General features: G+C 41.6%; 2 protein-coding genes across 6 annotated transcripts in view; one reads left to right on the plus strand and one right to left on the minus strand.

Moving 5' to 3' along the window:
* The window catches only part of RTF2 (replication termination factor 2), a 78,428-nt gene that overhangs the window by 15,626 nt on the left and 40,683 nt on the right, over nt 1-22,119 (minus strand). The gene's annotated exons all lie outside the window — the stretch shown is intronic.
* The window catches only part of LOC133387108 (beta-1,3-galactosyl-O-glycosyl-glycoprotein beta-1,6-N-acetylglucosaminyltransferase 7-like), a 64,413-nt gene that overhangs the window by 4,341 nt on the left and 37,953 nt on the right, over nt 1-22,119 (plus strand). Inside the window, exons 1-6 of one of the 4 annotated variants that reach the window (XM_061631202.1) lie at nt 480-585; nt 6,136-6,298; nt 6,682-6,815; nt 8,240-9,278; nt 11,419-11,514; nt 13,403-21,735. In XM_061631202.1, the coding sequence (XP_061487186.1) occupies nt 8,300-9,278; nt 11,419-11,514; nt 13,403-13,593 (1,266 nt within the window). In that variant the 5' untranslated portion in view covers nt 480-585; nt 6,136-6,298; nt 6,682-6,815; nt 8,240-8,299 and the 3' untranslated portion in view covers nt 13,594-21,735. Of the gene's footprint in view, nt 1-479; nt 586-6,135; nt 6,299-6,681; nt 6,816-8,239; nt 9,279-11,372; nt 11,515-13,402; nt 21,736-22,119 lie in introns of those variants that run through there. The other 3 variants (XM_061631205.1, XM_061631203.1, XM_061631204.1) reach the window with 3 other exon arrangements.

Raw genomic sequence — 22,119 nt, forward strand, 5'->3', positions numbered from 1 at the left:
AAATTATTTAGATTGGGAGGAAGGCCCAATGCCAGATTTCTCAGTCTGGTTCATCATTACTTCACACTTTCCTGGTAGCCCCAAAAGAAAACCTGACACTTCTCTCACATGCCTGTCAACAAGTGGAAAGTTACCGCAACTGGAGAGTTAAAAGAACAAGATTTTTTCACACTGTTCACGGCACTCTGCAAGCAGTCTGAAAGTTAAAGCCATACTAAGACTATTTATAACAAACAGCAATGCAGTATCTACAGATCTCACGTACAAAGACTGGTTTCACTGCCTTAAAAAGACTATCAGAACAAGAAAACAATCTAAAAAAACCGCAAACTATTTTTAATTGTGGTCTCCAGAAAATTATTGCTGCTGAATCCCAAAACAAGGGGCTTAAGTGGTTAAGGTAAACTAACCCTAAAATACAAACATTTCACGTTAAACATTAACTTATTTCATGTGACAAAAGGTCTTGGCAAACAAAATGGAAGGACTTAAGAGTCTGAATCTGCCTCAAAAGCAGTGGATCCTAAGAACTTTCTCTCCTATTTCTCAAATTTGGGTCCAAATCGTCTAACTTTTCCAGTACTGGTGAGTTTATTATTTCTGAACTTCATGTATTTCTAAAAAAATCTACAACCTGATCTAAAATCAGCAATCATTTACAGGGGAATCCCATATCTACTTACCATTAATAAGACTTAATTTTGAGTAGACTTGTATAGGACTGCACTGTAAAAAATAACACATCTGTCTACCACCCATTTATTTTCAGCCACAAGCACTTTATCGAATCTATGTGTAAATCTGTTTCTTAGTATGTGTGTTAAAACTTTCTAAAACAGGAGAAAGAAACTTTGGTTCACGTAATAGTGAAAATCCTTGTGATTCGGAGCTTTGGAGTGAGTTGCCATCAGTATGCTGATGACACGCAGCTCTATTTCTCCTTTTCATCTTCTTCAGCTGAGGCTGTCAATGTGCTGAACCAGTGCCTGGCTGCGACAATGGACTGGATGAGGGCTAATAAACTGAGGTTCAATCCAGACAAGACTGAGATGCTGCTAGTGGGTGGTTCTTCTGACCAGATGGTGGATGTCCAACCTGTCCTGGATGGGGTTGCACTCCTCCTGAAGGAGCAGGTTTGTAGCTTGGGGGTTCTTCTAGAACCATCGCTGTCACTTGAAGCTCAGGTAGCCTTTAACCAACTTCAGTTGGTGGCCCAGCTACGCCCCTGTCTGGACAGGGATAACCTGGCTTCAGTTGTCCATGCTCTGGTAACCTCCAAGTTAGATTACTGCAATGCACTCTACGTGGGTCTGCCTTTGAAGACAGTCCAGAAACTGCAGCTTGTGCGAAATGCAGCAGCCACATTGGTAACAGGGACCAGACGGTTCGAACATACAAAACCGATTCTGCCCCGCTTGCATTGGCTGCCTGTATGCTTCCGAGCTGGATTCAAGGTCCTGGTTTTAACCTATAAAGCCTTACACGGCTTAGGACCACAATACCTGATGGAATGCCTCTCCCGACACGAATCCACCCGTACACTATGCTCAACATCCAAGGCCCTCCTCTGGGTACCTGCTCTGAAGGAAGCTGGGAGTGTGGCAACAAGGGAAAGGGCCTTCTCAGTGGTGACCCCCCAATTATGGAATGATCTTTCTGACGAGATGCACCTGGCACCAACACTGTTATCTTTTTGGCGCCAGGTCAAGACTTTCCTCTTCTCCCAGGCATTTTAGCATGTGTTTTTAAATTGCTTTCTAAAAAAACGTGTTTTTAAATTTGTATATTTGTTTTTAATGTTTTTAATTGTTGTAAACCGCCCAGAGAGCTTCGGCTATGGGGCAGTATACAAATGCAACAAATAAATAAATACCCATACAAAACAGCCCAGTGTCTGTCATCTTCTCTGACTCCTGAACTTATGAGTTCTTGGAACACAAAATAATTTTGTGAATAAACATGTTGGTCAAGACCCCCCCAAAAGCAACTAAAGGGTTAAAGCTGTTGGTTTCTAGTTGCCATTAATGTTTCATTTCATCTCCCGATTTGAAAGAAGAAGAGACTTCATCTGAAAAACCAAAGTATGAGATACAGGTTGCACTTCACATTCTCGTGAATTCTGAAAGGTCATCCACTGCTCCAATGCTTAGATATATTTCAAGTCAAAGGTGATGGCTGTTTTTTTTCATATAAAAGATTGCTTGAAAGAAAATGTATACATTTCCTCGGTTAGGAGGAGGACTAGAGCCATCTGCTATAGGTTTATAACTTTTAGACCGCTGCAATCCTATTTCTGAGAGAGTGATATTTATGTTGTTTATTTAGCAGCAAGTCTTCCTCTGTGGTGTGTGGCTCACTTGGCTGTCCATTGCAGTCTCAATTACGTGGCTTAGTTTGTGGAAGAAACTGATGTGTGAAAGGTCTTGTCTTGGGACAGACAGCTAGAGTTGGTACTCTTCTAGTCTCTCCCAGCTTTATGATTCCCTGCTTTGTGGACAAAGTGGCTTATCTCGTTGCTGAGGCTATGGTTATGCCAAAGTTACTGTTCTTTTACTTTTTCCTGTTTTACAAAAATGTGCAAAGCCACAGCATTTGAACTCTGGACATCAAATAGAGGGTTTGAGTTGACCAATAAGTTGCCCATCCTGAGCTATTCCAGAAATCTGGGTCCGTGTCAGTGCCACTCATACATTGTATGTTTTCATGTAGCAAACTATGGTTTGGCAACTAGGAGCACATCTGTGAGCCAGTGAAGTGGGGGAGAAAATTTTCTGGGGGAAAATTCAGTGCTTTATTTTTCCATGGGGAAAAAAAATCCATTTTGCAAATTCATTAGTAACAACGAATGGATGCCTAATTGCAAATACAGTATTAGGCAAGCTTGGCAGCTTCAAAGCTGATGACTCCTAGCACGCATGTGAGTCAGCACATCATTCACAATTCTTTGGGTTCCTAAAATAGTCTCAACAGTTTTCAATACTTTTGTTTTTTTATCTTCTTAAATGTAAATAATGTAAGGAAAGTGCATGATATTGTCTTTAAAATTTTACAAGTATTCCACTATAAGTTTCTATACAACCTAACAATTAAATCACATTAAGGGCCACCAGCCTATTATTTGCAAACCCACTTCAAACTGCAGTTTTGCAAATTGTGATTTGGAGGCCAAACAATTTGCCAGCTTAGATACCACTAGTCAATGATGGTTAGCAAAAGCTATTTGAAAAGCGAATCTGTCCATAAGCCTGTGCACCAAACCATGGTTTGGTATTATGTCTGAACTGAGCCACAGCATAGATGCTGGGAAATATGTGCAATAAAAGACAAATAACAATCTACACATGGAATTTCACACAATTTCCTATACAAATAGGATTTCTATGTAGGAAAAGCATAATGTTCAAAATGATCCTGAGACCAAGTGAAAAGAAAATCCGAATATGACGAAAGATTATAATTGATAAAGATGCACATACTGTAGGAATCTCTCAACAATCTGCACAAAAAATAATCAAATATAATCAAATAGCCAGACTGTTGTTTCCATCTGGCACAGTGTAGTTTACTTTGACTGGCAGCCACTCTTTAAAGTATCTTGAAGTTCCCCAGCTGAGTTATCTGAAACCCTGTGGATTTGTTTGGGACTGAACCTGAGCCCTACTGCACAAAAAGCACATGCTCTACCACTGAGCTTTGCCCCCTTCCCCATTAACAAGACCCAGTGCCTGCAGGAAGAAGGAGAACATCGCCACCCAGGGAAGGAGAGCCTGCTGTTGCTGCTGCTGTTGGAACACCACCTCCACCACCCTTCCCAGTGGGACTGCTGCCTGGCAGATGTGCCTCCTGCAGGACCAGGTCCCAGGTACCCAGCCAGCTGTGACTAATTTCCATCACCTGTCCCTCTTTGGAGGGATACATAAGCCGGCTGGCTGAGGTGGCCTGGGTTTTTGTCTTTTGTTTTGTTTTTCTTTTCTTTTGGGTGCCATTGGTTTTAGCTATGGGTGGGTTCGGTTTTGTTTTATATTGTAGTTCTTGGGTTTTTATGTAGTTTGTATGTTGTATTTTACTTTATCTTGTACGCTGCCTAGAGTGGCCGCTTGTGCGGCCAGATAGGCGGCCTAGAAATAAAATTTATTTATTTATTTTATAATGCAAACATTGCCATTACAAAATAACCTTCTCAAGCTTGCAGCAATTAATAAGGAAGGAATGACTGTACTTTGCTCAGGTTCTGTACAAGTTTGCTTCTGAGCACTTCTGTCCACTCCAATCCTGTCAGTTGCTATGTTATGCCTTTGCAGTACAAACTGAACACAGACATCTTTCTATTGCCCCAGTACACATATGAGATGCAGTCTAAAAAAACCTCTCTAAATAGCAAATAAAGAAACTGAAAAGTATCAAAAATGTTTACGTTGTATACTCAGATGTGATAAGAAATAGGAAAATGCTATTTGTAGGTTTTGCCAACACATGTACGCACAGAGTGGAAAACTGGGTGCAGGAGGGGTGGCACAGGCTAAGAAACTGTACTTGAAATTGAAGGGACAATCCCTCCCCCGTTATATTTATCAGTGTTGAAACACTGCCTCTAGTTAGTTTTGCATTTCTTTAACATCAGTTTCCCCCTTCCAATCCAGAATAAATAGCTGGCCAGAATCATTCTGTTTTTGTTGTTCCTCTTCTCAGGATTCAGCACAGGAGGCAACCTCTTTATCAGTCCGACTGTTTAAAATTCCAGAGGGCTATCTGTGTTAAGTTCATTGCATCAAAAACAAGAGAGTCTTGTGGCACCTTGAGATTAAGGATTGTATCTAAATCATACTCAGGATAGTGAAATTAATGGACCTAAATTAGCCATGTCCATTAATCTCTGTGGGTCTACTCTGAGCAACACTAGTGCTGGATATACCCTAACACATTTATTATGGCATAAGCTTTCATGGACTAGTCTGCAGCCCATGAAAACTATGCCGTAATAAATTTGCTAGATTTTAAGGTGTCATGAGACTTTTTTTAATCCCCTTCCAAGTGGCATAATTTCTTGTGCAAATGCCAAATCAACTCAGATGGGCTGACACAGGAACCAGTGCTATTTAGTACCATTTCAAACACTGGTTCCTTCTGAACTGCTGACAATGTATTAAAGGAAAATGATATTTTCCTAGTATCTTTACCCAAGAGAACAAAACCTTCTTCGCTTTGAAGAACACAGTGCTGCAGAGTGTATCAGCACAACTGTTGGCAGGTGGAGACGAGTCTTCCGCAATCTGTTTGGAGCACTGTTGCTCAGGCAGGAATTCATTGTGTTCAAACAGAGGTGTGACAAGTAGAGAATAACATTACTATTTCCATCTAGGACATGTTGGAGGGCATGCAGCAATATGTACTGGTAGCAGCTGGGGTTGCACTTTGGGTGTCCTGCCATCGGTGACCTTGAACAGAGCCGAAGCTAGCTCTCCTCAAAACCTCTTTGGAGGGCTTATAGCAGGGAAATGTCAGTTACAAACTCAAATGGTTTCAGTCTGTATCCCCTCAGTGGGTAAGAGGGATCTTAAGGACTTTCTAGTGATATTTACATCCAAACAGGCTTTTAAAACCTTTAGTGAATGGTAGGATTTGCTGACCCCCAAAGCTCTGCTCACGCACTTCCCAGTGACAGGGCTGAAGGTCTGCCTAATCCAGAGTGATTTTGCTGTTCCCTTTTTAAATAACTCGTTCACCGTAACACAGCATTTCTGGTTTGGTGACACAGGCAGTGCTACCCTACTGTAACACCCCCTCACACACTCCCCTAACCCTCACTACAAGGTACATAATGTCCATTATGCTAATCTATTCTTGGCTCTGTTCGTCACTTGGCAGCAGACTGCAATCTCAAGCAAGCGTGATTCTGTTTTGCTCAGAAACTTTACATCCACCTTTCAAAGACTCCCTCCTCCTCCTCCCCCCTCTTCTCCACATCATCCAAAAACAGATGCAAGAGCCGAACATTTGCCGATTCAGTGAATGTGCGAGGCTTGTATTAAGAATATGCTTGCTTCCATGTGTATGTTTACACAGTAAGCCTATCCCTTATGAGCCTCTAGGCAAACACTATTCTATTGGGACTACTTTTCCTGATGTTTTTCTTAGGCCCGCAAGGCAGCCCCGCAGAAGAGCAGTGTGGCTAAGGCAGAGACAGGACTAAGCAGCAAAATGGATGCATCTTCCATCAAGCACTCCACAGAAAATATTCCATCAGCACAATGAAGTGGGGGAAAGGAGCATCTTCTGACTTGGAGCCCAGGACATGCCAGTAAGGAAAATGAGATGCATTTCTTCTCATGTTAGTGCATTTTGAATGTGCTTCTTTTTTGTATGTTGTCCTTTGAAAGCTTGCAGTGCAGGTTGAAGAAATATAACTGATTTAAACTAAAGTTTAAATCCTATTATTACCAAAACATAAGCTACAAAAAATAAGCTAAAGACTTTGCTGTGCCAGCTGTTGATGAGATATGAGAAATTCAAATCATCATCAATGCTTGAAAAAATAGCAACCACAAGATATTCTTGATTTCACATATTAGCATTTTTTCAGCTAAATAAGGTTTTCAAGTGTGTGTCAAGCAAGGTAAAATCAATATTAACCGTCACAAAGCATTTTAACAGACTGTTCCTTCTGCTAAATCTTTTGTCTAGTGCTGCATATATCCGACAGCTAAGAGTTCAAGGACAGAGACTTCACTTCTGAGCTCTAAGGAAACATACTGCTGCACTGAGAAACTAAAGATGTTTCAACAAAGTCAAGTTTGTGCAAGACCACGTTCAGAAAGGTAAAAATGTGCAATAGTAAACAATTTTGCTAAAAAAGGTTTGGTAATGTTAACTTTAAATAGCACTGCAAGGGAAAGCACCAGTGCGAGTGAGAAATTTCTATCTAGCAGGACAAACTTGAAGTGTGTTCATCATGCTAGTTTTCATTTTATATTTTGCATTCAAAAGCACTCTTAGTGCTAATAAAAGCTAATGTAAATAACAGATGAAAATAAAAGTGTCTTAATTTAGATTTTGTTACAACAGTGGCAACAGACTGTGGTCTTTTCTACAGGCAAAAAAAAAATGCTGCAAAAGTGGTAAATGAACAGAAATCCCCTACTCTTCTTGGAGAAAAATCCATTTGAAGTAGTATACAGTATGCATCTATAATTCAGCCTTTCCCAACCGGTGTGCCTCCAGATGTTGTTGGACCACAACTCCCACCAGCCTAAACCATTGGCAATGCTGGCTGAGGCTGATGGGAGTTGTGGTCCAACAACATCTGGAGGCACACCGGTTGGAAAAGGCTTATCTATATGATATGCATACTAAAAAAAAATAAAGCCAGGATCCAAAGAATTGTGAACATAAACTTGCCTACGTAGCAGGACTTTGCATTTGTGTTTCTCAAATGGCAACATTGCTCCCAACCTGCAAAAATTCTGAATGGCAAACTTAGGGAAGTTTCAAAGGGGTGCGGAGAAAGAAAAAAAAACAAAACAGCTGGGTGTGACTAAATATCTCTTTTAATCCTAGTTTAAAAAGATAAGACATTGTAATTCCCTCAAAACTAAAACCCTGCCTCCAGCTTCCTCCCAACTCTTGTCCCAGGGGGGCTGTGGATTAACCTAAAGAAATGCAGAAGGCTTCAGGTTTGCAGGATCTACTTTGTTTTTTACCAGAATTCCAGAGATCCACCAAATAGAAGCTGGTGCAGAAAAGTGGGCTGGACTCCACAACAGTTTATCTGTCTTTAAGAGTGCCACAAGACTCTTTGCACAGTTTTATAGCCACTTTTTTCAGCTCTGACTCTGGGGAAGGGAGAAAAATGCTTGGAGAAACAGACCAAGGGTAGTTGAGGTACAGTACAGAGGTTCAAGAACCCCCCCCCAAATCTGCTCATTTAACTGTTAAAGATTCTCACCCGTTCATATGTGGACAGAATGAAGGTATGAAAAACACTCCTGACTCTCATGCCTAGTTTAACCCTGAACAGAAACTGAAACTGGTTTTAACAGACAGCAAAAATGCTACATTCAAAACTGCAGATGGATAAGGCAGAACTGTTAAGCCTATCTTTCAGCACAGCTATAATTTATGAAACGAAACTTTGCCACATGCTCAGCCCCAGGGAAACAATGTCTTTGCCTCTTACTGGATGAAGAGACCTTCATCAGAGTGAAGGTACTGAAGTGCTGATTTTTCTCTTTCTCCATCTCAGGTACAAGTGAATGCTGTTTCACTAAACAATGGTCAGAACAAAACATCTGGAGGGCAAAAGATGAACCTACTTGAGGCAGCAAAATTGGGTTTTTTTGTATGCATTGTGGGTTGCATTATCATCTTTGCTTTTGTCTACGTACGGAATACAATCCCCAAGGAAGACAATGAGCGAGAACTCTTCCCAGAAATAGCAGAATGTGGAGATTACCCCAATGAGCTTTGCTCGGCCCTCTTTGAAGGGAAAGCTGCAGCTTCCCAAATTGGCCATTTGTGCCAGCAGGTTCTTCGCAGACAAGAAATGTCTATCTGTATAGAGATGCCATGCAACTGCTCGACACTTCAGAAGGAACTTCACTTTATTACAAGTCCGCTATCAGAAGAAGAAGGAAACTTCTCTTTGGCATACATCATCACCATTCACAAGGAGCTGGACATGTTTATAAAATTACTCAGAGCCATTTATGTGCCTCAGAATGTTTACTGTATACACATTGATGAAAAGTCATCAAAGGATTACAAATTGGCTGTGCAAACCGTGGTTAACTGCTTTGAAAACATTTTTATTGCTTCAAAGGTCGAGAATGTTGTTTATGCAGGATTTTCCAGATTACAAGCAGATATCAATTGTATGAAGGATTTGGTTCATTCAAAAAATCAATGGAATTATGTTATTAATCTTTGTGGCCAGGATTATCCCATCAAAACTAACAAGGAAGTTATGCAATACATCAAAAGCAAATGGAATGGCAAAAATATGACTCCAGGAATTGTTCAACCACCTCATATGAAACACCGAACACATGTGAGTTACAAAGAATTTGTGCATTCAGAAAAATCTTATGTGTATCCAACAAAGAATGTGAAAAGTGAACCTCCCCATAATTTGACTATATATTTTGGGAGTGCCTACTATGTACTCACAAGGGAATTTGTAGAGTTTACTCTGACTGACATACGTGCAAAAGATTTGCTTGAATGGTCGAGGGACACCTATAGTCCAGATGAGCACTACTGGGTCACCCTGAACCGCCTACCAGGTAAGCAGAGTTAGTTATGCTCAGGGCTGGTCTCAAAGGGCGGCCAGGTTGGGCCCTGGCCGAGGGCCCCTGGAGCCACAAAGGCCCCTAAGGGGCCTCTTGATAGGGTGGGGGAGGAGTAGCACTCCTTTTCTGCGATCCATGGCAGAGTAGCTGCCGTGGACTGCAGGGAGGGAGCTTCTTCCACCTGCCTGTTCACTGGCCCCACCTACCCATCTCTCCTGTCTTTTGCGGCTGCGCATGCAGGACTGCCATTAACCAAGATGGCAGCCAAGCTTTCTGTAAGGGGCTGAAGCCTCCACTGCGATCTTGGTTGATGGCAGCGATGCATGTGTAGCAGCCTGCACAGTTTCAAAAGACAGGAGAGACGGAGCCGGCAAAGGGGCGGGCGGAAGAAGCTCCCTCTCTGTGAGAGACAGGTAGTTGCATGCTTGCGCATGTGTATGTATGCGTGTACAAGTGCATCGGGGCCCGACGCAGGCTAGTGCTCAAGGGCCCCGGCACGGCCCTGTTCCCAAGTATTGAATATTCCAGCCCAGGAGGACAGGAGCCCAAGTTGCCAAGCTGTCTTCCCATCCATCATTTTAACCATTCAGTAAATACTGACCAACATATTCAACACTGAAATGCTACCTCAACCTGCCAGGAATTGAATAAGAAAAAATCCTGAATTTTTAAGAGCTTTTCCCGACTCCACATAATTGTTTGTTGGTTTATAGGAAGGAAAAGTCAGCCTATTCAATCCCAAGGATTTATTTGAATTTATATAACACTTAGAAATCAAAGTCTTTCTATAGAAAATAATGATTTAAAGCCATTGGTTCTTGATATATGAGCTACCAATTTCATACACTGTTATGCTACTTGGTGTTCTAGACAACGTTTATAACAGGGGTGGGGTATTAGATCCAGCCAGGAGGCTGGTCCCTTTTCTCTCCCACCAGCCCAGTTTGACATGGGGTGAGGCCAGTAACCTGTTAATCACCTGACATCAGGCAACCCATTTTTGCCCATACAGTTTGAAAACAAAACAAACTGGTTTTTGTTCTGATTTTTAGCTGATCAGCAGTGCCTGAAAACTCCCTTTTGGCCTAGCTGTGTTTTTACCTGCCACACACCTGATGTCATGTAGGCCATCAGGTATAGAACAAGTGGGAGTGGCTTGGCCAAAATGGCCTCACAGGCCAAATGGGGAGGCCTGGGGGCCTAACTAGCGTCACAGGCCGGAGGTTACCCACCCTTGTTTTATAACAGATCTATTTCGTGTCTTTTCTCTTGTACACCTTTGATCAGAATAAAAACTGCCAACTTGGTGGTCTTGGGTGAGGTACACCTATAGTACCTTTGGCTCTCCTGCAATATAAGATTGAGAATGAGTAGGTTCCGTGCTATTTCCCCTTGAGGCTATGTGAAACCTTGGTTAAGTTGGAAAACCTCTTTCTAGGATGTCCCAGATCCAGGGTTCTGTACAGGAGGGTCTGTAGATTTAGAGGTATGAGCATGAGATTAGTGAATGAAGTCAAAGTCCTCAATCATTCAGGGTCTGGCAACAGCATCTCCAATTTGCCAGCTTGACATCCTGATAGGAGTGGCAGAGCTAGCAGAATTCATCCTCGTAACAGCTACAGTCTCCTAGGCTTTCTTTGCCTTAGATAGCTCTTGGCAGGTTGCTCCCTGTAAGCAATGAGGAATTATAAAGGTGGTTGTGCCACAGTCTGCACTGAAGCAATTTTCCGACATCAGGCACGGTAATTCCCTACTGGACTGGGTGGTGTTTTCACAGTGAATAGTTTGCATCCCCATCCACATGATATAAACATAAAGCAAGTCCATATTTGTCAGAGTTTTCAGAGGCCTCTCCTGATATTAGGACTTGCATCATCACCTTTTGATCGAGCACTGAAGGATCCCCACACCCCCCACATTTTTAGAACAGTAAGCCGTACTTTTCTAAAGATAACTATGATTGCTGAATAATCAGTTTATCTCATGGGATGAGGAAATCCTGGAACTGCAAACAGAAGAGGAACCCCACTATAGAAGAACCTCCGCCCAAGGAGTAGCAGTACTGAGAGGTGGCCTTTGAATTCACAGAAAACAAGCACAACATGGGTAACCCTGCTGTCAATTTGGTTGCTAGATGCTCCAGGGGCAACACCAGATGCACAGTGGGAAGGAAACATTCGAGCTATCAAGTGGAGAGACCAAGAAGGGATAGCCCACAACGGCTGCCAAGGTAAATGTAATAAACTGAACATAGCACAAATCCGCTGAGAAAGGCTTCTGTCAAACACCAATGATGCATAACCACCATTAATTTTGATGGAAATTGAGCAGCAGAACCCACAAAATCCCTGCTGGGAAGATGAGGGCTGTATAGCAGTAGAGCTGGGAAGATTATACTCTGAAGTGATGAGTTGCTCCTATTGAATAATCATAACTCCAAATCCATTGCTATAATATTCACTTAGTACCATGACTTCCCCCCAATATATACCTCAATATTCATTCACAAAGTATTTTTTTTTTAAAGAAACATACATGGACATATGCAACAACAGAGATAATTGGTTGAGAATCCAGTAGCAATTTTGCAATAATGTCATTTCCCCCACTTTTCCTTGAAGACGCTCAAGGCATTTGAACATAATTATCTCCCCCTCAATTCATCATCACAACACCCTGTGAGGTAGGTTACTCTAAGAGTGACCAAGGTCACAAAGTGACCTTCATGAAGGAGTGGTAATTTTAACCTGGGTCTCATTCCTACTCTGATAAACTAACATCTATATTATACTGTCTATAATGTCATATATAAGAAAAAAGGTTCACTTATTCCTTAAATATTTACATTAATTTTGAAACTGATCTGGCTATATTTATGAAGGATATTGCTGGACAATCTTTTTAATGTGATGAATCACAATCAGATAGGTCCCCTTTGCCTCTGAGATTTTATTTTCCTTCCTCAAGGCTTCAGACAGATGCAACTGAAAATAGAACATGGGGCGGCTGGCAATGGTCTTCTATACTATATGAATGTGCCACTTTGGGCTTCTACTGGGAGGAAGGGTGGGATATAAATAAATAAAGATACTCTATAAACTTCTCTTACAGTGTAATCCACTACATGTCTACTCAGAAGTAAGCTCCAATGTGTTCAATGGGACTTATTCCCAGGTAAGTATTTATTGGATTGGAACCTTAGGCAACAATCCTATACCCACTTATCTGGGAGTAAGCCCTGCTGAACTCAATGGGACTTATTCCTGAGCTGATATATTTGATACAGTAGGACCCTGCTCATACGGGAGGTTCTGTTCTGGACCGCCACCGTAAAGAGAAATCTGCCGTAAAGCGGAACACATTGACTAACATTGTCTAAAATGGTGCTTGACGCCCGAAAAACGCCGTAAAAGTGGAACAAGCGCCGTAGGAGAGGGGCCTTTCTGCGATTGACAATCGCTGTATCGGTGGAACGCTACAAAGCGGAGCGCCGCAAAACGGGGCCCTACTGTACTATATTACATCAGCATATGAAAGTTTCATCCATCCATACTAAAACATATAATGTGCTGGTTTCCCAAAACTTAATTTGTACCAGATATAGAGATCCCTCTTTTGTTTGGGAGTCACATTGCTAACATTAACTTTGCTAGTGGGTCACATCCAATAACTTACATACAGAACCAAGCATAACTGCACACACACAGGCATTCATTTTCTCATTTGCACACATATCCTTTCCACCCTTGTATAGCAACACCTTTGCTGAGCCTTAAACAATTCCAAGAAAAAATGTGATACTGATAATGGAGGGGGAGGAGAGAGAGGAAAAACATCTTTCTTTCTTTTGCTACTTCCACTTGCACCCACTCCTCACATGTGTCTTTAAGAAGCCTTGGTCAATATGGCTCCAAAAGATAGCACTTTAGCAGGATTGAAAGCAGATGGAGTCAAAAATAATAGGAATCTTAGGGGCATTACAATTTACAAGATGGGGAGTACAATGGGACCAGGCATAAGCCACAGAACTGTCTTTCCCTACCTCTAACGTATAACACATTTCACTTTCTGGATCATATCCAATCTGAGGTTGTCAATTTACAATTTCTCTTTTACAGGTCATTATGTCAGAGACATTTGTGTATATGGCATTGGGGACTTAAAGTGGATCGTTGAATCTCCCAACTTGTTTGCCAACAAATTTGAGTCGGCAACATATCCACTTGTTATGGAATGCCTGGAGAGGCATTATAGGCTTAAGGTACTTCAGGAAGCTGAAGTCCCATTGGAAACACATTGGCATTTGTAAGAACACACATTTGGAACTTGAAGCCGAATGCCTGAATTAACCATCACCGATATCTGGAGGACAAAGCAGAACAAAAAAGAAAGGTTCTTTTGAAGTGTACATTCCAAAGCGCATATCAGTTATGGAATCTGTGCAAAACCATACCATATTCTGTATCTGAAGACATAAAAAAAATCCAGTATCTTTACCAATAATAATTTCTGTAGACTACTAATGTCAACCCAAAATAGAGCTGCAATGTTAAGTTGCTTAAGGAGTTAATCAACTCCTTGTTCAATTAAAGATTCCTCTGATTAAAATCAAGCAACAAAATTTTAAAATATCGAACAGTATTTTTAATACCACTGCGAGTGGTAGCTTCTCACCTGCCATTTCAGCAGGCACAGCGGGGGCCTCCACTGCAGCAGAGGCCTTCCCTGCAGTGCTGCTCAAAGGGTTAGGAGTGCTCTTAAATGTTTTAATTGGATGACAGAAATCCACACACACCCGCAAAAAAATCAAGTTATATCTTAACTAGAGAAGCAAACACAGTGCATATACATTCTACGATTATCATGTGACCAAATAAAGACTCCAGTAAAAGCTGGAACCCAGTGTTCCATATCTCTTGAATCAGATGGAAGGAAAAATTAAGCCGTTTACTGCAAGGAAAAAAAACAGTGAAGGGCTAGATGTGACTGAATTAAGGCATTACATGGTAATACTTCAGATTTCAGCTGAATGTCAAAAGTTATACGTGTTTTGAACTGAAAGTTTACACAAGGCGGCTTACAGGGAAAGGACAATCTTGTAAAACAAGACATGCTAAATTATAAACTACTAAATTAATTATTATGGCCTAAGCTTTTGAAATCAGACGTTTTGAAGATAATAACTGTGATGGTTACCTACTGTCAGCTAAAAAGAAGAAGGCAAAATCCATACTGGACACTTGGATGTATTTTTGTTTATGTGTGTGTATGCAGTGGCGTCACTAGGGTTGGTGTCACCCGGTGCGGTAACTCATGGTGTCACCCCCATGGACCTCCTCCAGTACCAGACCATACAGGATCCTTAGTAATGTTTTTTGTACTGTTACTCGTAAATCGTAATTCCCATATATCACTGGCATCCACTTGGCCTCGTTGATTTATGCACTCCATGTGGCATGATAGAATATCCCTGCACAATAAAAAGGGTTGTTGGAAAGACTCCCCCCCACACACACACAGAGAGAGAGAGAGAGAGAGAGAGAGAGAGAGAGAGAGAGAGCGCTTTGGGATCATCACACAAAAACCTAGAATATTTTTCCATTTCACAAGGACATGCAAAAGATTGAACCCAGGACCTTCTGCATGCAAAGCACATGCTCAGCCTACCACTAAGATATAGGGTAGAAAAGCACTCACTGTTCTGCTGGTTCTAGTGCTTCTCCACCACTTTCTTCTGCAAATAAGAACATAAGAAGAGCCTGCTGGATCAGGGCAGTGGCCCATCTAGTCCAGCATCCTGTTCTCACAGTGGCCAACCAGGTGCCTGGGGGAAGCCCGCAAGCAGGGTTGCTGTAGTCCAACTGCATCAGAAGCACACTGCATTGCCTAGGCCCATTTTAAATGGACACTGCCTAAGGCTCCAAGAGGTCTTCTGTATCTTTAAAAGTTGTGCAGGGAGAAGGGAGAATTCCACCTTGTGGTTTTTCCCATTACAGGGTTGCAAGAACACCTGCACTTGGCTGACTTTCTCTTCTCATAAAGATACAGGATCAGTCTCAGGCCATGAACCTGGCAACCCTAATCTCGTCTAGATAGTCTGGGCTTAATTTAACATGCCAGCGATGACCTTTAAAGCCCTGAATGATTTGGGACCAGGTGACTTAAAGGCTCACCTACATCCATACAAGCCTGCCCGTACCCGTGTCTGAAGCCCAACAACAAAGAAAGTTAGGTGGGAAAGCACCCAGGCAGCCAATATTAAGCAGGCACCAAATCTGGATCTTTTCAAACAGGCCTCTATTTACCTTGACTTACAGAAACTAACTGGGGTAGAGGATGCAATTGTCTGACCTGGCCCCGGTGTGTTTTTGATGTTGGATTGCTAGTTCGCATAATAAGGAATTGTTTTATTGAGACTTTTAAAAATGTAACCTATTGTATGTTATGTGAACCACCTTGGGAAGAATTCTATTTTTGAAGGGTGGTATAGAAATGTAAATAAAATATGTATTTGGCTGTGGCTCAAAAATTCCCTTCCCATATTATAAACTGTTGCGATAGGAGTAACTTTTCATGGCTGCTTCACCCAAACAATTTTATAGGTAAGTGCCAAGCATTTTGTGTTATGCGCTCATAACACTGCAATGTGCACATGTAGCGTACACATAGTTCCAGTAACATGTGTCATACAAATACTAACACCATGGGACTGTGATTTGCCACAGTGCAATGTGTCAAGCACTGGACTCGGTACACCAGACAAATCATCTGGTTAACTTAACTCCCGGAGAGAAGTTTTATTTTCTAAGCTGAGCTTCCAAAAAGCATGCAGGGGAAAAAAACACCACATTTGAGCATTACTTTGAAATGCCAAGATGTCCACAAGATCCTTGAGTTCACCCTATGAAACACAAATATTATCCTGTACAAAAGAGGCAACACTTGGCATTTTTAAAAAAACTGCATGCCGCCTCCTAACCTTGGCATTCTTGATCTATGTATAAAAAGGTTAAGTGCAGAACACCACCCAGGCGTGGCAACTTCACCTGGGAAGAGGCCTCCAGTGCCCAAATGTGACTAGGGTAGAACCTGCCCTCAAGAGCAGTTCCCACATTCCCACATGGAGGCCATGGAGAATGGCCCCTTGCTGCGCACAACAGCTTTTTCACACCACTGCTGTGACATGTGTCACCTATCCTTGCAGGATCTCTCCCATGGTAGGACGAACTGCCATAACAGCAAACCCAGTCCCCAATAGCTATTGCCAGCTCCAGGGAAATTTGCAAGCCCAAACAGTCAACCACACCACACATCAAGAGAAACTGTTTCTATGTAAACAGCTAAATGAGCCCCCAAAACTCACCAGCTTAGAGAAGAATCACCAGTTTGCTCATATAAACATGTATGGAAGCGAGCAAGAAAATCTGCTTTTGCCATCTGACTGGTGACTAATACAAAGCCCCCCCCCTTTAATGCTCTGCCTGGCACCCACTTTACAATACTTCCCTCCCCACCCCCATTTGAAATAATCTTAGCAGTCTAACCATATTTACAACAGAAACACTTTTTAGCATCCGGGAGTTAACTACTGTTAACTTCTCTACCGTTGGTTTTCATATCGTCGATCGAGGTTGCTGTTTCTGAACAGGGAGTTTGTGTTTATTTGGACTTCTACTCAGCGGGGTCTTGCAGTTGCAGTTTGGTTTATGAAGTTTATGCGCATTAAACATTTGTATTCGCGGTACTGTATATTTTGATTGAAAGTTGCCTAGAGGTATTTTGCATTAGGCAAGGAATCATAATCATATACATACACGTGAGATAAATGGGAAAGCAATCGCAGCGAAATTAGCCTCATTTTTAAAACAAAAATATTATTTATTTATTAAATTTATATCCTCGTCCTTCCTCCCGAAGAACCCCAGGGTGGCAATACATTCCAGTTATACTTGAGAACTTAGATGAGTTATGGGGGGGGGGGAATAGGATAACCCCCTTTTTAAAAACCGCACGCGCGTGTATACACAGGAAAAAAACCTAAAGGCAGCCTGCTAATAGCGAAGTTAGCTTTCTACAACCAGGAGCACTTTATGTAATAAAAAGGACTCTAAAAATCCATCATATCCCGGTCCTACCTTCAATTAATCGGGAGCAAGCCTCCCTCCCTTCTTGGACGCCCCAGAATTTACGGCTACTGGGCACAGGATTGCGCCATGGCGCACAAAGAGACGTGGGCTGGCAGGTTCGGGAGGGTGTCAGAAAGCAGGGCAGGCGAAGCAACGCTGCCGGCCCTCTCTACAGACTGGGGTGGGGAGGGCTGAAGGGAAGGTTTTGCACAAAGACCGGCCAGGGCTGCGGGTGCGGAGGGTGCTCCCCGTGTCGCCCAGGCAGAGTTGGAGGCGCGCTCAGCTCAGCTCTCCAAAATGCCCCGTGTGCCCACTGGCCGCCTCAGAAACTTGCCTTTCCCTTCCACGTGGCGCAGTCACCCCTGGTGGTGGTGGTGCAGCAGCGTCAGGCTCTAGCCTAGCCTGCCTGGTAACGGCTGCAATGCTGCTCGAGGCCCCGCCCCGCGGGAGATCCAGCTGGCGTGGCGGCAGCGGCACCCTTCCCTGCTCTTCCCTCACGCCTCACGTGTTAGCACGGGCAGGGCAGCTCTCCACCTGCCTCGCTTCCTGGTGCCTTGCCTAGGGGTGGCTCTGGGTGTCACCCCCCCTCATGGTGTCACCCAGGTGCGGCCCGCACCCCCTTAGTGACACCACTGTGTGTATGTGTGTGAATATGGAAAATACATGGTTTTCAGAACAGTGTATGTGAATATTTGTTTTAATTTAATTTAAGTGGAATGTTTTAGAACAGGGATGAACAACAAAAGGCCTATGAGCCAAACACAGTCCAAAGAACAAAATTTTATTGTTAATAAAGATGTGTTACAAATTGGTCCACTGTTTCACTTGTAAGGGAAAGGGAAATTATTTTAGAAGTGCTGAGAAGCAGTTGAATTCCACACTTTAATGTTACCTCTCTCTGAACTTTATTATAATAAATGCTCCAGCCAAGCATTTGTTCCATAAAAGATCATCCACCCCATTATGCGCTAGGTAAAACCTGATCAGCTATGAAGGAGTCATGTTGTATGGCAAAATATACTCTAGCCCCCCAGGCTTTCCCCAGGAATACAGATAATGGCTCACTGCTTAACCCTATGCTGGATTTGGGCCTGTGCAATTTTCAAAAACTGATAAACCTCTTTCCATCTGCAGTTTTCCCAAAAGTTGCAAATCTGTTCTATAATCTCATTCTGCTGCATCTAGTCTACTGCTAGGTTGCTATCCATATTCTTTCAAGCAGAAGATTGAAGGTCTGGACACAAGAACAAAAAAGACAATATTTAACAAAGAAGGCTCAGAAAAGGAAAGATCAACCAACATTTTTTTTTAACCCCACAAAAACTGTGTCTCACAACAACTTGGCTATATGTAAAATAACCAATGATGAGGTCTGCTTTCACAGAAAGAACCTTCATTTTATGTGTGAAAAATCTTGCACCAATGGAAGCAAACACATGTCACTTTATAACTACTGCCCTATGCATCACAAACTTGCAAGCTGAACATGAAAATTATATTTAGAAACAACTGCTGAAAGCTTGGTTGCAAACTAAGGTGGCCTCTTTATGGACATGGTGATGGATAAGATCAAGGAATCTGGATGTGACTGGGCAACCAAATTATTTTGTAATTATGCTGCACACGATCACTACTATAACGAAAGCCAAAAAGGAATATATACCAGACAAACATCTTGCTTTCATCCACTGAACAAGAAACTCTTAATAGGATCTAGAAAAACAAACAAACAAAAGTTAACAGCTACAGGCAGTGCCCCTGCCCAGCAACTCTAAGCAATCATGAAACACTGATTTTGGGAGTAAAGCTTTTGGCTTGCAGGACTCCATCGCTAGTCCAGGTTTGCAATTATGTCCCTTGATCCATGAAAGCATACAGCAAAACCAAGAGAGCCCAATTCCTTCTGCTTCTTAGTAGACTGGCAGGATTGTTTGGCAAGGGGGCAGCAGTATGCCATATTGTACCTCCGATACCGTGATCCTAGAAATAGGCGGTACATTAATTATGGGGATCCAAGTAATGGCCTAGATCAGCACTTTTTTTTACAGCAGAACATACTGTATCTCAAGACCTTAGAAGCCAATAAAAGGAAAAGTGTTTGTCATATCTTTTTAAGTCCACATGGAAAGAGAATGAGGAATCCTATTATAGTGAATGCTTAGGTTTCTTAGAAACAGGCCATCATTTTGCCCTTTGATAAATGCTCCTTCATGTTGAACACAGAAGAATGTTCTAATTATGAATGCCTTCAACTCTGTATACAGTAGTGAGGCTTGTTCCGCTTTTATAAATGGAAAATCTGAGCCATGAAAAGTAGCAGTAGCAACACATTGCTGAACTGGGTTTCTTTCATAGCTTCAAAAAGATTTTACTGTTACCAGTGACTCCAGTGGGGTTGACAGGTCTACTGTACAGCAGCTGGACTGAGGCCTCCTACCACAGTGAAAATGTAGTTAAGCCTCCTACTGCTTTGACCTGTGGCTTAACCAGAAAACCATGGGAACAAGTAATTAAACATTTTCCTTGGTAGTAGTGTTTATTTTAAATAAACTCTAACCTTAGCACCGGTCATCTGATCCACTATTTATTTGGAAAATTAACCCCCGTTTTTATCTCTCTCTCGTTTAATTTTTTTTTTAAAGCATCATCATATTAATCTTATGTACTAAATTCCATATAGAGCATCACAGACTTCAGTGGACCACACTTTCTTCAGGAAAAGAAAAAGTGACTCCAAAAATATTTTCCCTAGATTTAAGCTAGAGCAACTGGCTGAAAGCTGCTATTGCAGGTGGGGATTTTTCTCATGTGCAACAGTAATTTGGAATTAGCACGTTACAGTGGGTTGTTTAAAAAGCTGCTTATCTGTTCAACATGATTTTCAAGGAAGTAAACATAATGCTGGCTTTCTTGTGAGAGCCAGTGTTAAAGGGATCCATAATGCTTAGTTTCAAAACCAAGGGCTTAGAACAGAGAAAATATTATGAACTGAAAGGAAACCACTAAAACACTTATTAGGACATTACCAAAGTGTTCATCAGTATGATGAGCTGTATTTACTTTTGGAAAGGGGGAAGAGTTTGCCTTAATCACCATTTCCCCCAACTGTAGTCCCATAAAGTCCCTCCAGCTTCTGTGGAAGAAGGCAACAGAGTACTATGAAGGATCCCCTTACCAAGATCTTTATAATGGTGGGAACCCGTATATGGATGTCTCCCCTACAAAAGAACCCAGCACCAGAAACCCAATTTGACTAAGATGCACATTAGTGAACTGGTGCTTGTATATATGATAATCAACACCACTGACAGGAATGTGGTGGGCAACAAACCAGGGATGTTAACAAAATCCCAATTACCTTTTGCCTCTTCTGCCTCATGCAGTTGGCACTATCAACCCACGCTGAGACACCCCAATCATGAAACAAAATAAGAAAGATAACTGGGAATATACACCTTCACCTTCTGGTTACTGAGGCTTTTGAGTATATTGCCTTCGTGAAGTCAACCAAGGTGGCCAAAAACATAACATGGAAGCAAACATTCTGATCGTCGCAGCAAGAGGCTGCAGAACTCACAAAGTTTTCCAAGAACCACATGTGAACTATGACTACCGTGGTCCTCTCATTACAATACAGGAAGATGCTAGATAATCAAGGGAAACAAATGTGGATCCCAATGACAAATGTATGACTCAAAACCTTTCCATTAAAAAAAACTAATTTAAGAACTAATTAAAAGAAATCAGAACAGATGTGATATTCTTTAACTACCTATCTTACATTTTAGCTACTACAAAATGTTAACTAAAAGTTAAAGCAGAGTATGAATACCTTGGGCCAACTGATCTGTTAAGAGAGTATACTTGAACAAAATATTGAACTGTAATGCTTGTTAGATTTTTTAAAAAAATTAATAGTGTGATCTTACACGTGCTTGGCTGCAATCCTATTACTTACCTGGGAGCGAGCCCCACTGGAATTACTTCTAAGTATACATGTACTGGGTAGCACTTCTAGTGTGTAGATAGTTTTTGAGAGTGACAGAGCTTTAATGAGATTTAAAATAGCTGATGTCATAAAATTGTGATGAACTTTATCACATACACCTTATCGACTCAAGATAGACTATTCAGAATTAAAGCGATCTATCGTATCCATTGCTGTTGACTAGATTTGTGCAATAGTGTGATGTTAACTTAATTATTCCCACTGTCTCTTATGTCAAAGATGCCTAACAGGTAGCCTATGAACTAATTCCATGTACAACAAAATAATTTGTACAATTACTTTTGAAAGCCATGGCTCATATGTAGTAGCTATTATAACCAGGTTCAATATATATTTGTACCAAGATCCAAATAGTGCACAATTTCAAATAATAAAGAGACATAAACTAATGCAAGTGTGTGTATGACAGCAAGATGAAATTATTTATTTATTTATTATTTGATTTATATCCTGCCCTTCTTCCCAGCAGGGAATCTTTTCACCAAATGAATCTTTTTAAAAACAAAATACGTACGATCACACTCAAGCCCTTTCATAAGTCTTCATAATTTCACATTTTGTGTACCTCTAATTAATGATAAATATATGGATGTTTGTACATGAAGTGTGCCCTACAGAATCCGTAACTGGGCCTTCATTTGTTACCAATGTAAACATAATTTCATAATACATCCATCTTTAAGTTGAAAGAAAAGGAGAC

Source organism: Rhineura floridana, chromosome 6 (assembly GCF_030035675.1).
Source record: "Rhineura floridana isolate rRhiFlo1 chromosome 6, rRhiFlo1.hap2, whole genome shotgun sequence".
NCBI lineage: Eukaryota > Metazoa > Chordata > Lepidosauria > Squamata > Rhineuridae > Rhineura > Rhineura floridana.